Here is a 12,374-nt window from a genome sequence, read left to right on the forward strand (position 1 = left end):
CTTCTTCTTCTTTTAAAACTTGCTCAAAGATAGAGATAATAAATAGCAGAACAGGGAAATAAACCCAGTACTTCTGATGCCAAGTTCAGTGCTTTTTCTACTCGCCACCTGCCTCTTCTTCAAAATGAGAGACAAATTCATCCAACCATCTATCCATCTATTCATACATACATCCATACAGTAAATTAACTACTAAATGCATGATCTTATCCTTAATTAGATTTGTATGATTCTGAAATTATTTGAAAATCTATAAATTACGCAATAAGAAGGAAGCATACAGTACTGGCAAGTTTTATTGGACATGATTTCCACAAGGATTTATAAGATGGCACACCTTGATTTGATGGTAGTCTGAGCAATAACTAGTTGTGCAGACACATCCATGATTATTCTTTACACATAATAAATGATGGGAAGATGCTTGGAAATAAAGTGACACCCATCGAATGGAGTAATGAAACAGTCACACATGTGTTACATGGAAATGATAGCTCTTGAAACAACCCTGAGACCTGACGGTTGGAAGGTTACAGTGAGAAAAAAAAAAGTCTTTACTTTGAAGAGTTTTGTAGCTGCAAAATACTATACAAATGTGAACTACAATTCCATTATTTTTAGCCATACAGGCAAATCTGAGAAAGAACCCTAAACATATTAATATTTATCATGGCTATAAGTGAGACATTCATTTCTTTCAGAACTTCTTGTTCAGAATTAAGTCATATCTTGAAGTTAACTGTGCAGTCACTGGTCATAGTAATAGGATCCAAACTCTTTAAGGAAAGCCGCTATGCTTTATTTGTAGGCAACTAGCTGTGCAGTACATAGAGTGCTAAGCCTGGAGTCAGGAAGACCTAAGTAGAAATTCAGCCTCAGCCCCTTAGTAGCTATGTGACCCCTTGTCAAGTTACTTAACCTTTGTCTACTTCAACTGTAAAATGTAAATAATAATAATTGTATTTATTTCCTATGAGGTTTCTGTAAGGATCAAATAAGGTAATATTTAGAATGTTTAGCACAGTGCTTTACTCATAGTAGGCATTTAATAAATGTATATATCCTTTTCCTCCTCCTCTTATTTGTAATTGAAAGTCCACCAGCCTAGCATGTAGTGGTCTACCACATATATAAATCGATGACATCATAAATGGTCTTCTAATGGTATAGAGAAAGTCTTTATTCCATCCCAGGTTGAACTACATAGCCTATAATTTTCTTTCCAATGCTGATATTTTTGTCATTCTCTGAATAAATGATTGAATGAATTAATTAGTCGAACAATCAATACATGAAGAAGTGAATAAAAATGAAAACATAGTTCTTTTTATATTTTGAATATTCTTTAATATGTGTATGTTTCATTTGATTCTTTGGTACACTTATTAAAAAATAAAATTCTTTATAGAAAATTATTTGTCATAAAATAGCTCATTAAGAACCTTATTTATTTTGTCTTTAAGAAGACTGAGGCTAAGGCAACAGAAATGCTTTACCCAAGGTCATACAAGGAGTTAATGACAAGGAAAATGCTTTAAAAATAATAAACTAAAGAGCTACCCTGTGAGGTAGGAAGTGAATTATCTTTTTTATATATGAGGAAACTGAAGTAAAGAGAGATTAAATAACTGGCCCCATATAGCTAATTAGTTTGAAAGCCAGGACTCCAATCCCAGGGTCTTGCAACTGCCAGCTTAGTGCTCCTTCTGTCATACATCATTTTACATGTCCAGAGATGGGAAACGGCTTCTGGGAGGTCATACAGTGAATATGGAGCAGAAACAGGAGCATAGTCTAACTTTCTGAGCTCCGAACCCAGTGCTTTTCCCTTTAAACTACCTTGTTATTATATATTATTATTATTATATATTATTGCGTTAGACATACCAATGTTACCACAACTTAAAGAATCAACACCTGTAACTTATAGGAAGCCTTTACCACAGAACAATTAAATCTAATTGCTGAACAGGGATCCTTCATAGGAAGTTGCAAAAGAAAAAAAAATTTCTTCCAAGTTTATTATAATATTAACAACTTAAAGACATAGCAAATCATCTCTCCGCATCATAAAAGAGCAGGGGGTGAAAGGGAGGTTACTAGGGTAGAATATTAAATACATTAACAGATAAGATTTCAGTATTGGATGTTTCTGCCTAATTGAAAATAGCCAACATGTATATAGTGCTTACTATGTTCCAGATACTATGTTAAACGGTTTATATTTGTGTATATTGTTATTATCTCATTAATTCTTTTTTTTTATAAGACAGGGTTTATTAAGGAGACATGACTGAAATAATTAGGATAAAGGCATCAATAAAATGCATTAAAATAACACATGTCATAGCACTTCACTAATAATAGCTTACATTTAAATGACACTGTGACAGAGTGACAATTACTTGTACAATTATTGTCTCATTTGATCCTCATGATCACTCTGAAACATAGTTGTTATTAACCCCATTTTGCAGATGAGGAGACTGAAGTAAATAGAGGTTAAAGGACTTGTCCAGGATCACACAGCTACTAAGTATTTAAGGTTAGGTTTGAACTAAGGTTTTCCTGATTCTAGACCCAATATCCTATCCCCTGTGAGTCTGAACTTTCCTCAAAATGTCCTTATGAAAGAAGTAGAATGAGAATTGTTGTCTCCACTCTGAAAGAGGAAAATAAAATGAGGCCTAGAAGAAGGTTACACAGGTTTAAGTGATGAAGCCAAGGCAGGAATCCAGAAGTTTCTTGGTCCAGTACTTAATTCTTCTTCTGTGATAGGTATCTTACAAAAAAATAATGGTTTTAATCATATTTAAATTGCTACCCCCTTAAGAGTTGGCCCCAATGGTATATTAATAATGAAAAGAAACAGAATGCAGAAGGCTTCTAGCATATCGGGGAAATATGGAGACTTTATTGGGGGGAGGGGTGGTGGAATGGACAGTAAGCATAGTAAATAAGAAAATATAGACCAATTTGTACCAAAGAAGGGACACCCATGCTAATAGGGCCACGGATTCAATGGAACAGGTCTTGAGTGGATAAAGTGTCATCATGACAAATACCTGGCTTTTCTTAGCACAAGTATATGCCTGGTACTATTCTGAACTGATACTGCCTGTTTGAGTGGGACTAGATGATATCGCATATTCAATGATTAAGGAGACTGACATGAGTTGAGGGACTCACACAGCAGGAACGATGATGTTAGACTACCAATTAAACTGCTCAGGGAAATTCAATTTCATGTGTTTGTACTAAGATTCAATTCATTTCCACAAATATTTGCTAAGCATCTATAGGGTTCAGGGCCTAGAGCAAAATGGAAGTTTCAAAGAGCCAGATTTAGGCATCCTGTGGGGGAAAAACAGACCAAACAAAAACAAACAAACAAACAAAAAACTGTAACAATTAGCACTGTCCGAAAGACATCTTGGGAAGTAACAAGATCCCCCTCTTTGGATATTTTCAAGAAAGGCTACTCAGCTAGTTTCAGGTATTTTGTAGGAGGGACATTTTGTCCAACAGGGGTTGGATTGGATGTCCACAGAGGTCAGCTCCAGTTCTGAAATTCCATGATTCTGTAAAGAGATTTGTGTGGGGAATGGGAGTGATTCAAAATTTGGAAGGATAGTAGTCCTTTGTCCTCTTGTCCTAAGGGAGTTATGAAAGGGAAGACATTAAACATTCCTAAATCACTAGCATCTCAAAGAGGACAGCAGAACAATAGAAAGTGCTATGTGAGCTTTAGCTGGAGAACCAAGGAGGGCTTTCTGGAGGAGTTGGAACTTGAATTGCCCTTCAATTTATGGTTACCACAGGACATTGATAAATGAGGCAGAAATAAAGGAATCAGAGAATGTGTTCTGATTTTAGTATGCCAAACAGCCTCAGACATTCTTAAGATACTTAGATTAAGGAGCAAGTGAGGAATATTTGGGGAGTTAACCTCTATGAGGAGGAGAGTGACCTCCCATCTTTCTTCCTGAATGCTGCGTCCTGTCTGCTGGTCAAAGGGACCCAAACATAGAGCTTTCTTTTTCTTTACAGACAACACTGCTGGTGTTTATGTCAAACGCGGTGGTTTCAGCCGGCAGAAGCAAGACCTATACCTGCTACCAATCGTGATCAGCGATGGGGGAATACCTCCCATGAGCAGCACCAATACTCTGACAATCAAGGTCTGCGGATGTGATGTGAATGGAGCATTGCTATCCTGCAATGCTGAGGCCTATGTCCTCAATGCAGGACTGAGCACAGGGGCTTTAGTTGCCATCTTGGCCTGCATTGTGATTTTGCTGGGTAAGCTATGCCCTTCATTATCTGTCTGAGTTGATTTATTCTTGGTTAGGTATGGGAGATTAATTTTAAGATCCATGACTTTTAGTCTTAATGAACACGTGGTTCAAATATTTAGGTTGTCTGATATGAGCTAAGCCCACTGTGCCCTGCTGTACCTTTACCCATCCAGTGAAAGGTAACCATGGAAGTGAAAGGGACAGAGATCCTGGCATAATGAAAAAAACTGATTAAAGGAACTGGGGATGTTTAGCCTAAAGAAAAGATTTAGTGGGGTATGGTTACTGACCTCAGTTACTCCAAGGGTCATCATGTGGGAGAGAAATAAAAATTCTTCTCTTTCACTCTAGGCAGAAACTTACATAATGGAAGATTCCAGTCATAAGTTAGGAAAGAATCCTTTCAACTCCATACCCCAAATCAAAATGGGCTGCTTTGGAACAGTCTTAACTTGAACTTTCTCTTTCTTAAAGAAACAACCTGAAATTCCCTAAAAGATCACTAGCATTAGAGCTGGAAGAGACCTTAGAACTCAAAATGTTAATTAAAATATCAAACATTTATAGAGAACCTTAAGGTTTTGAGAGCATCTTCCTCATAACAACACCAAGAGATAAGAAGGGAAGTATTCCTGTATTCATTTCACAGATGAGAAAGATAGGCCATAGAGGCTTCAGTCTACCTTATGTTACCCACCTGAGGTCACAGAGTTTATTTATGTGTCATGCAAAAGAACTGAACACCATTTTTTTGGCTCTATTAAATTTTCAGTCAACTATAGTACATAGCTTTGCCCTTCTTGTGTTAGAATATAGTATGTTAATGTTTCATCGATTTACTTCTTTCTGTTCTAGAATTAAAGTTGGAAGATATCTCAGCATGCCCTTCCTAATCTATTCACTTCACCTTATAGATGAGGAAACTGTCAGGTGTGCTTATACTATAGTATAAGAAAGGTCTTTCTAATAATTAGAAGTGTCTTAGACACAAAAGAATAATGGACTTTCTTCTAAAGAACTAAGATCAGATAATTAATCAAGCAACTGATTAAGGATTTATTATATTCCAGACAGTATAATGGGGATACAATTAAACAAAAAGAAGTAAAACCAGTCTCTATCCTCAAGGAGATTACATTCTAATGAGAAAAGATAACATATATAAATCAGAACAGAAAAGACAAATGCAGAGTAGATAGAAGATAACTTTAAACTGTTTCTTTGGAATTGTTAGTTGAAGCTCTGTTACAAAGATAGTCTAGATGCCCCATAACCTAACCTTTCTCCCTTTAATTCAGACTCAGTAGTAAAAATGTGTGGGAGATATGTAAAGGAAACTTAGAATGTAAAAAAATATCCTAGCTTCACATTTTCTTTATCTTTCTCTATAGTTATTGTCGTATTATTTGTGACCCTGAGAAGGCAAAAGAAAGAACCACTAATTGTCTTTGAGGAAGAAGATGTGAGAGAAAACATCATTACCTATGATGATGAGGGTGGTGGAGAAGAGGATACAGAGGCTTTTGATATTGCAACCCTCCAAAATCCTGATGGGATTAATGGATTTATCCCCCGTAAAGATATCAAGCCAGAGTATCAGTATATGCCCAGACCTGGGCTTCGACCAGCTCCCAATAGTGTGGATGTTGACGATTTCATCAATACAAGGATACAGGAGGCTGACAATGACCCAACGGCTCCCCCTTATGACTCTATCCAGATCTATGGCTACGAAGGGCGGGGCTCGGTGGCTGGTTCTCTCAGCTCCTTAGAGTCGGCCACAACAGATTCTGATTTGGACTATGATTATCTACAAAACTGGGGACCTCGTTTTAAGAAACTAGCAGACTTGTATGGTTCCAAAGACACTTTTGATGATGATTCTTAACAATAAAGATACAAATTTGGCCTTAAGAACTGTGTCCAATATTCTGATGACCCCAGAAGAAATGTAAACAGGTATTTTTTTAAAATCAAGGAAAGGCTCATTTAGAATGGCAACATTTTACAGAGAGGATCACTTTAATAAAAATGAGGACCTCCCAGTGGTAAATACTGTGAAGTACCTTTTCTCCCAAAAGGCAAATAGAGAAGTTGGTTATCGACTTCAATCAAGAGAAACCACTTGCCATGCAAAATATTTAAGTGAAGGAAAATGTTAACAATGGACTTAACAATGAAGGGATTTTTTTTTTCTGTGTTATGGACATCTAAATCTTTTAAGTCAAAGAAGCTTCCACAAAATTAAAAAGGACAACAGTTCTGAGCTGTAATTTCGCCTTAAAACTATGGACACTCTGTACGTAGTGCATTCTTAAACTTGAAATATATAATATTCAGCCAGCTTAAACCCATATGATGTATGTACAATACAATGTACAATTATTGTCTCTTGAGCATCAAACTTGTTACTGCTAATTCTTGTAAATCTTTTTGCTTATACTTTCATCTTAAACTAATACGTGCCAGATATAACTCTGTCTTGTTGCAGTGGGAGGCGCCCTATTTCTATGTCATTTTTAATGTATCTATTTGTACAATTTTAAAGCTCTTATTTTAGTATACATACAGATTTCAGTATTCTGACATGTAAGAAATGTTACAGCATCACACTTATATTTTATGAACATTGTACTGTTGCTTTAATATGTGCTTCAATATAAGAAGCAACCTTTGAAATAAAAAAAAGATTCTTTTTTTAATCCTTGTTTTCAATTCTTAAGCATTTAAAAGGAGCCCCATGTTTCTAATGTCCCATTTATAGTTCTAATGGACAATTGTGACCTTTTAATAGCCCTATTTATTATCTGTTTGAAATTTGTCTGTTGCCTTGTTAAGTGTTTATTTAAAAAGCAAATACATTTTACAAATGTTTTTTGAGAAGATTCTGTAATGTCGTGTGAATAATTTTGTACCCTCTCAGTAGAAGATGTGGCTTCTCTCAGAGCACAGATGCTAGGAGGAGATAATGCTCTGGACTGAGGGTTGGTTCTCATTTTTCAATATATGTTATGTAATGTGCATTTATATTCTCTCTTAGCAATTCCATGATTATGTGATAGTAAGGCAACGAAGGTCCCATAATCGCCCACTTTTGTAGTGGAGGGTTCATTGTCTTAAATGAACTCCTCTGGCATACCAGAGAATTCTTAAGTCTTACCCCATGTGATTAAGAGAGCCCCTCACAATGTTCCACCTGGCAATTAGTTTATATGAATAATAATTATGACTTTAGCATTTCAAGATTTTTTTTTTGTTTTTCTGCTGTAGAATGACCTCATCTTAGAATAACCAGGCATTTAAATTTTTAATGAAAGACAGTAATTTCCTTCATATTTGCTATTTTTAGCATTTTTAATTGAATGAAAATATCTATGGCTTTTTTAATATATATTTTATTTCAAGATGGGGCAAGAGGGAAGGGGACCGGGATAGGCTCAATGTATCAGCTCAGCTCTGTATATGTCTGCAGTCTGCTGAAACATTATAGATCATCTTGGACTATATAGCTCTTTGCTGATGCTTTATCTGCTCTGGAGAATCAGAGAGGAAAGATTTAAATGGAGTTTGAAAGGACACAGATGCTTGGCACTTTGAGAAGATGCTATATTCTTTCTCTCGTGACCTCTGTGCCATAGGTGCCATGATCTTCATTTGCAATGAGAAGATAACCTAGATTATATTCCAAATGACAGCTAGAGCAATAACCAGTGTGTGTGTGGTGAGGTTGACTTGAAAGAGGTTGCCCTAGATAACCTCTCAGGTCACAGCAATGCTGAGATGTTAGGATTCTATAATTAGCAATAGTAGGGGAAAGGTAACATCAACATAGCACATCATTTTTCTTTTTTCATCCCAGTAACAGTTCAAGTGGCCTATCTAGGATTATAGTCAATGCTTAGATTTTCTTTCTTTCTTTTTAAATTATATAATGTTATTCTATATGCTTTGCTGGGACAACTTTCCTTTTAATTACTTTTAGTTCAAAATCGAATCACAAACAGAGATAATCACTTTCAAAGCATTCCTATGAGCTCCTCATTCACATTGACCACTTTGTATTCAAAGCAAAATTTTGCAGGAGATGTCAATGGAACCAGCCCAGACAGGGCGAATTCAGAGTATTCCATTTTAATAAAGGATTATGTCTTTTCTCTAGCTTCATAAATTTGCCAGTTAGGTTCTTTTTTTTTCTATTTTTTAATAATCCAAAGAATATTTTGCTAGATTTGCACAGTTCTCCACTAGAATTTGAAACAATGGAAATAGGCAAAAAAAAATGCAGCAATCATATTTACATGAAAACACAAAGTAATCCCATTGTAAAGGTTGATGTCAGAGGACACCATTGGAACTGTATTAGGGATAGAATTGATCACTTCATTTTCTACATGTTTATGTTGAATTTAAAAAGGGACACTGTCCACTACTTTTTTAAGAGTTATAAATGGTTGGGTTTGGAGGACTTTTTTGTTGTTTTTGTTTAGTTTGGTTTCGGTTTTAGTCTCTGTTGTTTGTAGAACCCTCTTAGAAGCTTGGAAATAAAATTTCTTTCCCTAATTAATTTGTCATTTTTCATTTGGCACTTGGGTTTGGGAATGGAGTATAAATTAGCATGGGGTGTCTTCATCTTTCCTGCAGTCTTGTACTAATCCAGCTCCCATCTCTCAATCATTTGACAGTTTCTAAAGTGTTTTCCTTACAAAAAGACTGAGAAATAGTTTGCCACATGTCAGTATTCCCATTTTGCAGGTGAGGAAGCTAGGGCAAAAAGTTAAAACCTTATTCAACCAATAAATGTTTATTCTGGGAATCAAATATTTTGACTACAAACCCTATATATATTTTTTTGTAAAACCTCTCTTGAGAGGTCCCTGAACTAAATTTCCAAGATTCACATCTTTCCTATACTTTAGTCATCCAAGGTCTGACCCTTGTGTCACCCATGGTAACCACTGCATGTGCTACTATGTCCATGATTCAGATCTCTTATGTCCTTCTCTGTCATCATAATCTATTATTTCATCCTAGCTCCTTTTTCCCTCATTAAACTCCTCATTGTCTTCATCTTGATCCATAATTTTCCCATCATCTCTTCTTTCCCTATCCTGCTTTCACTTTACCGCCTTCATTGTCTTGACATAAAAAAGTTAATCATTTTGCGATATTCTAACCTTGAATTTGTCCCAATTATTCTTCTAATAATAACCAGATTGTTACCACCAATGAACTTCACCTCTCCTATTTGGAATGTCCTTGGAAAGAATACCTAAACTATGTTGACTATGTCCATTATATGTTATCTACTCTTAAATGAGTCTAGATCTTCTTACTCAATATCCCTTTTATTCTTCTTTCATTGACTGTCACTTCTTGAAGTAGCTGTTCAAAGATTTCATGTCTCCACCACCATCTTCTCTATCAGAAGATGACCTTACCATGTACTTTATCAAGAAAATTGAGACCATATGTTATGAACTCCCTTAGCCTTATTCTATGATATAATATATATCATACTTTTATGATACATCATTTTCTCCTCCCATGAGTCTCTGAGAGAAATGTGGCTCTTCTTCAGTCCTTATTCCTTTCTTCTCCATAGGTTCTTCCATCCTATCCTTCCCCCTCCAGGAGCCTGATTCCTCAATTATTCCTTTTTTTCCTCTTATCTTCAAACAATCCTCAACTATTGGTCCATTTGCTTTTGTCTGCAAATATGCGTTTCTTAAGATAGATAGGATAGAGAGGTATATAGAAACATGTTTAACCTTGCAATACACTCAAGTTTCTTTCACAGACTCTTAGAAAGAATCATTCGTTTATTGCATCCTTTACCCCATCTTCTACTCACAACTCTTTTCAAAATGGCTACTGATTCCATTAGCCAATTACAATTATTCTCGTGTATCACACCAGATATTTCTTAACTGGTAAAATCTATTAAAATATAAACTATTGCTTAATTGCTAAATTAAGATCAATTTTAAATTAATCTTCCTTAGATTTGACATTTCTGTAGTTTCTGACTAGCAACTAACCCATCTTCTGATAATTACTTCCTGTGCTTCTGTGATATTGTTCTGTCCTGGTTTTCTTTCTGCTTATTTGACCTATCCTCTTTTTCCTTTGTCAAATTATCATTTGTATCTTGCCACTGATTTCAGGTGTTCTCCAGATCTGTATCCTAGATTTTCTTCTCTCTCTTCACCCTTTATCTTAGCGATCTTACCATGTCCTAAGAAATTAACTCTGGCTATACAGCCTCCAAAATCTGTATATCCAACTCTAATATGTCTCCTAACTATAGTCCATATCACCACCTGTCTGCTAGATACATCTACCTGGATGCCCCATAGAAGTCATAAGATTCATCTCTTCTAAAATGGAACTCATTACTTTTGCCTCCAATTATCCCCATTTTTGTAGAAGATGATACTATCCTTATAATCACCCACATTCATAGTTCCAGAATCATCGCTGACTTTTCCTCTCTCTCAAAGCTCATTTCCAGTTATTCACCAAGTCTGGTCATATCTATCTCTATCCCATTTCTTGTTTTCCCTTCTCTTTTCTCTCCTCACACAGTCACTGATATATAAGGAGTTCAGCCCATCATGTTCTCCCACTTGGCTCATTCCAAGCTCTCTAATTGGTCTCTCTGCTTCCAGATAATTATCTTTCTAATCTATGCCCCAGATAGCTGTCAAATTAAGATTCCCAAAAATACAGACATGACCAAGACATTTCTGTCCCCTAAAATCATTGGAGGGGGGAGCGGGGCTCTCTGTTGTCTCTATGTTAGATTATGAACTCCTCAGCGGGGCATTTGATGCCTATAGATATTTGCCTCCCCTCTAACATTCCATCTGTTTTGCATGATTTCCTTTCATATACCATATATTCCAATAAAACTAGCCTGCTAACTTACCCCCCTCACTCCCCAACCTTTACAGATCACCTTTTGTCTCTTCAACTTTGAACAGGTTGCTGTTGTGTCTCTTAAAATTCTTGATTTCCTTAAAAAGGCATAATTCGGGTATCACTTACTGACTTAAGCACTCCTGGATTCCCCCTTGCCCTCTGCCCTGGTGGACCTCTTTCCCTTTTGAAATTACATGGTATTTATTTATCTGTAAACCTGCTGGATCTCCAAGTATAATAGGAACTGCTAGTTGACAGGGATTGTTTTGTTTGTCTTTGTATACAGGGAGCCTATCACAGCTTCTTACACATCACAGGCATCTAATACATATTCATTGAATTTCCATTACACTAGGAGTGGGGGGGAGAACTTTACACTAAGAATTGGAATACCTGCATTCAAACCCCATTTCTGAGGCTGCTTGACTTTGGAGAAGATACCTGGTGCCTCTAAGACAATATTACTTCATCTTTGTAATGGGAATAAAAATATGACTACTGTATACCTCACAGAGATGTTAAGAGGAAAATACTCTTTCTTTAAATGACTACATTAATATGCGCTGTCTACTCACTGTTTTTTTATCATCCACTCCCAGATAATTGGTGATGTTTAAGTGCATATATGAATATATTTTTCCTAGTAAATTCTATCCGCCAACCTGCAGCTTACAAAACTATTTCTTAGTATAAAGTAGATAAGGACTCCCGTATTCCAGAGGCTCTGAGGAGCAAAACTTCTTTTATTACTTTAAAAACAAGAAAGAATAATAAATTGTATGAGTGTTTGGGAAAATACTCTGGAAAGTGTAACTGCCGTACATTTTCTCATTTCATATTTGTGACATCTCCATCTGCTATGAAGGTCAGGGATTATGTCTCTTTCTTAGTGACCCTTCATTTTCAGGAGATTCTCCTTTTCTGGAACTTGAAGGAACTGTTGATGAATTCAAAGGATTGATTAAAAAAAAAAAAAACAGGCCACTACATGTGTGAGACTGCAGTATATATTGGAAAGCAAACTGAGAAAGGAGACAGGAGAGAGGGGGTACTAATACTGGCTAGATTTTTGTCCTTGGTAAAGACCTTTTTATCATTGCAAATACAGTTTCTAGATCTAAGAAAAAAAAGAGAGACTTGAAGGAATATTGAGAT

General features: G+C 36.0%; 1 protein-coding gene across 1 annotated transcript in view; it reads left to right on the forward strand.

The window, feature by feature from the left end:
• CDH11 (cadherin 11) overlaps positions 1-8,858 on the forward strand; it is a 221,777-nt gene extending 212,919 nt beyond the window's left edge. The window contains exons 12-13 of the mRNA XM_069085834.1: positions 4,051-4,302; positions 5,690-8,858. Coding sequence (XP_068941935.1) covers positions 4,051-4,302; positions 5,690-6,186 — 749 coding nt within the window. The 3' untranslated portion in view covers positions 6,187-8,858. The remainder of the gene's footprint in view (positions 1-4,050; positions 4,303-5,689) is intronic.
• Positions 8,859-12,374: the final 3,516 nt, after the last annotated feature.

This window comes from Petaurus breviceps, unplaced genomic scaffold (genome assembly GCF_028583685.1).
Source record: "Petaurus breviceps papuanus isolate PSGF00001 unplaced genomic scaffold, PetGlider_PUasm1.0 176, whole genome shotgun sequence".
Taxonomy (NCBI): Eukaryota; Metazoa; Chordata; class Mammalia; order Diprotodontia; family Petauridae; genus Petaurus; species Petaurus breviceps.